The sequence below is a fragment of the Desmodus rotundus genome, chromosome 6, assembly GCF_022682495.2.
Source record: "Desmodus rotundus isolate HL8 chromosome 6, HLdesRot8A.1, whole genome shotgun sequence".
Taxonomy (NCBI): Eukaryota; Metazoa; Chordata; class Mammalia; order Chiroptera; family Phyllostomidae; genus Desmodus; species Desmodus rotundus.
Window position 1 is genome coordinate 115,252,017 of NC_071392.1, and position 5,454 is coordinate 115,257,470.

Consider the following 5,454-nt stretch of genomic DNA (forward strand, 5'->3'; position numbering starts at 1 on the left):
ACCAGAAAGTTTACAAACTCACACTAGTGAAATAAACAGAACATACAATGTTTTCAGAGATCCTAAATACATTTCTAAAAATTGGGACAACTGGATATTCAAATTGCTTCTAAAAAAAAAAAGAAATGGAGCATGCACATTAAATGAGCTTCAAGTGATGCAATGGAATTATCATTAGCTGTCATTACTGCCCATTAGATCTGTCCCGATAAATGCTATGAAAATGTGCAAATATCTTCCCTTCCTCTAAGGAATTCTTTGTTGCTAGAAAAACCCTCTGTACTCATCCTTCACACACAAAGTTGGGACGTTCAGGTCTCCTTAGACACAAGAAACTTCAGTAGAAAGAAGAGTAAAACCTGAAATGCTATGGAAATAGAGGAGCTAACTTCTTCCTCTGCCAACATGCTCCTTTTACATCTGTACCACCTGTCTTACCAGTGTAATGCCTGGAACGTGATAACTACTCATTTCTGAATGAAGTGTTCAAAGAAGTGAGTGGGTACGTTAATAATCAATCCTGGGAGAAGCGCAGGACTTTATAATGTGGAGAATCCAGTTCACAAAAAGAAGCAGATGCCGTATTTTGCTGTGTATAATATACACCCACCTTTTTGGCCCAAACTTTCCAAAAAAGTCTTTCCTTTTAATTTTTTAATTCAATTTTTTATTTATTTATGTTTAGATCCTTTTTGTATTATAAAAGAATTTTAGCATTTATTTTTGAACATAGTATGGTCCAATAAATTTTATGTGACAAATAATTACAAAACACAAGAACAGATACAAGCTATTTCGGGGACTACCCATGTATAATGCGCATGCTTATTTTTCCCCCAAAAATTTGGACAGAAAGTGTGCGTCAGACACAGCAGAATACGGTAAGTCCCCTGCCCCAGCACGCTGCACCAGGTGGCAGTTCTGACTCAGGGAGAGCGGAGGCCGGGGGGAGCGAGCACTGTATTTAGAACTGGATGGTGACGAGGGTGACGGTGGGTAAAATCGCGTAGTCCAGCTTCTGATCAGAGTGCACTGGGCGCGGCTGGCGCGGCTCTGCAGCATTCTGGTATTTTTGGTTTTCATCTTCATTAACACAACACAGTTTCCCATTTAGACATGATATTTCATATATTTCTCCCATGGCACATTTCTTCCTGCAGTAGCCCACTATGTTGCTAAAGCATTTCTTGGGTCGTGCGGCATCTGTGCATAGGAAACAACAGTGAACCCAGGTTAGTTCCTGAGGCAGAGCGGAAGAGGCATGCGGCTCCCCTCCAGGTGGGGCCTCCTATGGTCCCAAGGTGAACTTTAGGCCGATACAGGAGAACTCAGAGCCTCCTCCTTGAAAATCATCTTGAATTCAGGACATTCAAAACTCCGGCTCCTGGCCAGTACTCAATTGGCTCTGAGAGCATTAGAACTCATGTGACAAAAGAGAAGAGAGAGCTCGATTCATGGTTACTGACTGAAGCTAGTCCCACTTCGAGCACCCTGGCAAATCTGACCCTGTCTTCCACACTACAAAGTCGGCACTCCCTCCGCCCTGCCCCCAGTCCAGTGTCCAGAGAGTGCCCACTAGTCGCTAGGGCATAATTCAGAGCCAAATTAACTTTTAAAGAGTATCAAAGACAGGCCTTTTTAAGTTAACAGTAAAATTGGGTGTCACACTGACATGGGCAGCAGAAATCTCCCTCTGCCGAGACCACATGGGTCTCAGGAATAAAGGCCATTAAGAACCCCTTCCCTTGTTCAGCAGCTATGACTTCTCCATAACCTGCTTGCTCTTGCTCCCTCTCTCTCTCTCCCCGCCCCCATCCTCCTTTTGATCTCAGATCAATGTGATTCCCAGGAATCAAACTCAATTCCATGTATACCTGTCTCCCTAGAGATCCAATTCGTCACCTATTCAGAGCATTGCATTGAGGTCCTGAATCTCCCATTTCCAGTCCTTTACTTGCCCCAGTACATGAATTTGGACAAGCCCATGGAATAAAGATGGAGAACAAAGACACAGTTCACCCCACCTTAAATTCCAGAACCAGGGAGCATCTCTGAAGGATAGAAAGGTATTTTAGAGTCACAAAAAAACTATATATGCCTTCCTACAGCTACAAGGGAGAACTTAGCTTTTCACATTTGTAAGGTCGTGAAATTCAATTACTATGAAATTGAGTCAATATACTCACTTCACAGATGAGAAAAGTGAGGTTCTGAGTGAGTATTAGCTCAGTTCATACAGGAGTCAGTGATGAAAAAATATTTTAACCTCATATCTACGTGACTCCAAAGCTTGTGCTGTTCCTATTACTGTTGTTGTATAGGCCCAACATGAACTTGAATAGAACAAGAGATGGCCGGATTCCTGGGCGGAAGCTCTGTTGTACGCTACCAAGATGATTCTAGATGACGGGCTCATTCCTACTTCTGGAGAAGACTCGGAGAGTGTGGCTCTGATCTCTTGTTACCTCTCTAGATGCTCCCTTCCAAGACACAGACTCAAGCCAGGCACCCAAGATGGTGGGTCCTTTTGATGATATTGGCAAGACGCCAGAAATCTTAAAGGCCCTGGCCCCACTCCTATGGATAGTAATATCTCCTAGGGCTCCATGGCACATTTGGACAAGTTACCTGCGGGCACCTCAAACAGCAGAACAACAAGAACCAGAAACAGCTTCATGTTTACAGACTTCCCGAGAGAAACGGGCAGCAGTATCTCTTTGTCCAGTGATCTGTGTCCCCCAGAGTCTTTCAGGATGAGCCACGGTGTCGGGTGCTACGAGCTTTCTGAGCTCTCATTTTAACCACATGGGTGAACGGGAAACCCAAGTCCACCCCCACTTACATTCCCAAATGCGGAGTTCACAGTCACAGAATGTTCCAGTAAACACACCTACCTCTCCTTCAGGACGTGAGCTCCCAGAGGGCGGGAACAATGATTCCTCCACCGGGGCCATCGGCCCATTTGGGTCAAAGTGGCTGGTTATATGTCTGGTTCATGTGGGACATTCCTAGTTTATTCCTATTGTTCCTATTGTTACAAAAGTAACCCGGTTTGGAGGATTAATAAAGTCATTAACTAATTACTATTGGATGTGCATAAGCAGGTCTATTTAGTTGTGCCGGGGAATCTCTCACAGGTGGGGAGGTGATTGAACTTGGTTTAGAAGGAAAATTAGGAGCTCAACAGGGCCAGTTAGTTAGATGGGATGGGTGAGCATAACATACTTTGTGAAGAGGGATTTAAATGTGAGAAGAAACAGATTATGAAAGTAACAACTTGGGTAGGGGCACACACACCATTTGGCAGATACATAAGTGGTTCCATAAAACGCCCTGGGAGAGGTGGGCAGGGACCAGTTCACGAGTTGAAATCTGGGCTAAAGAGATGCGACCTTTTGAAAGGCTTCAGCTGTAGAACCGAGTTGTACTGAATGGGTAAAACTTCATGGGAAACTCTGAAATAATACTAATTTCTCTAGCCCCACCTTAAAGCAACCTTACTCCTAGATGATTTTCTGGAATTTTCATACATTACTAATCACGATTGTGTAACACAAAACTCACACTGTATCCTTAGTACACAGTGTAATTATGAAATGAATGATTGCAAAGTAATGAACACATTATTGCTAAATAAAATACCCAGGACAGTAACAATTAAAACATATCCTAAAGAATGCCTCATTTTACAATTTCTGGGCACCAGAACCTTGACTTTATAGTAATTAGGGCCCATCCAAATACCTTTCTGTGATAGGACCTGGAAGCAAATGGAATCTGTGAAGACTATGTTGGCGGATGATTAAACCCACACCCCAACACAGAGCTGGGGTTAGCATTAGCAATGCGTCCTGTGCATAACCTGCTGTTTCCCAGTAACCAGAGTGATTCAGTTTGTCAAGGACACAGGAGTGTCAAATGCTGCTGCTACGTCAAGAGGAGGAATGAGAATTGACCAAGGACCCCACCGGATATGCACCAGCCCCTCCGGTGACCCGCCTGGTCTCAGCTCGGTTCTCAGCTCTGTGACCCCTTCACGTGTGCCTACTAGGTGACAAATGTCATATATATACCCATATATATATATATATATAAATGCCATATATATATTTATATTACTTAAACCCTCACAAAAGCACTATGAAGTAGAAGTTACCACTCTTCTTCAAATTGGAAAACCACAATTTCAGGAGCTGGCAATGTGCCCGATGCAAAGAATGAGCTAGGACCAGCGCAGGTCCGCACGGACCTGAGAGTAAAGGCCCTGGCCACTGTGCTAACCCGCCTCTCCAGCTGCCTTCTTTGCCTCAATCTTTGGGAGACTGCAGACAAAATATTCAAATACATGGCATTGCTTTGTTCACAAAATGTACATGCCCTTGGCTGGACACCTCCCTCCCATCCACCTGCTTGGAGCCTACCCACCACTCAGAGAGCAGCCGGTATTGAGAGAATTCCTATTTCCACTTTCCGCAGATGACACCGGTACATCCTGAAAGTAACGTTGCCTGCCTGCGTCAGCAGACTCCTAAGTTTGATTGCTTATCTGCTTCTCTGTGTCAACTCAGGCAGCCTTCATGCCAACCTGACCCGGGACCGTAAGCACACACTGTTCTCATTTTCAAAGCTCTCTTTGACTAAGCAATAGATTTCCCCTTGAGTAGGCTGGGGTGGATAATAAGATGTTGCTTTTTACCCACAGTCAGTTAAAAAAAGAAATCACCCATGAACATTCGTTAGTGCGCCTCCCACTGGGGTCCGTGGTGGTGCAAACTGCTTTTAATAGCTTACTTATAAATGAGCTTTACATGGCCCATTTCTTAGGAATATTCTCTGAATTCTACTTAAGATGTTACCCTTCCAAACTGTTGGACAGGTTGAACCCAGGCAAGAGATAGGACTACTAATTCCCTCTCACAAGGACTGGGGGAGCCAAGGCAAGATTCTTTTGTTGTTCTTTGTTTATGGAATGAGTGAAAGTTGAGTTAACATTTCATGCTAGAAAAAAAATCGGATACACATGTAAACAAAAATGAGAAAACAGAAACTACCCATAATCTCACCACTCTCTGTTAACACTGTGGTGTTTAGCCTTCCAAATATTCTGCTCTGAAAGTAATTTATTTTGACAAGTGGGCAAGAGGTTAGAAAAAGTAAAATGAGCTTGCTTGCTTTTCATACACTCAATTTAAAATAAAGTCCATTAGTCAACAAACACTCCCTGAACACACACACTCACACACACACTCACACACACAGTCTACACTCATCCCTCCAATGCGAGACCTGCTGGCAAAGCAGGCGTGCACCAGTTCAGAGGGGCCCCGTATCAGCTGCTCCCCCACGTCTGCCTTGATGCCTAAGTATATGTAGCACCAGATAATTTCAGGAAAATAAACAATATAAAAGAGAAGACCTTAAACGAACAATAAAAGTAAATGACCTCAAAGGAAA

At 43.7% G+C, this 5,454-nt stretch overlaps 1 protein-coding gene across 1 annotated transcript; it reads right to left on the reverse strand.

Moving 5' to 3' along the window:
* Positions 1–964: 964 nt before the first annotated feature.
* On the reverse strand, positions 965–2,677 carry DEFB128 (defensin beta 128). Its single transcript, XM_024559242.2, has 2 exons — positions 2,629–2,677; positions 965–1,203 (listed from the first exon to the last, which is right to left on the reverse strand). Exons 1-2 carry the CDS (start codon positions 2,675–2,677, stop codon positions 965–967), a joined length of 288 nt encoding a protein of 95 aa, XP_024415010.1.
* Between the last annotated feature and the right edge of the window lie 2,777 nt (positions 2,678–5,454).

What these genes read in the sequence shown, in the direction of transcription:
- DEFB128 (XM_024559242.2), bottom strand. Translation starts at nt 2,677, where the DNA reads ATGAAGCTGTTTCTGGTTCTTGTTGTTCTGCTGTTTGAGGTGCCCGCA. An exon ending in GCTGTTTGAGGTGCCCGCAG is followed by an intron (nt 1,204 to 2,628) that starts GTAACTTGTCCA and finishes TCCTATGCACAG; the next exon opens with ATGCCGCACGACCCAAGAAA.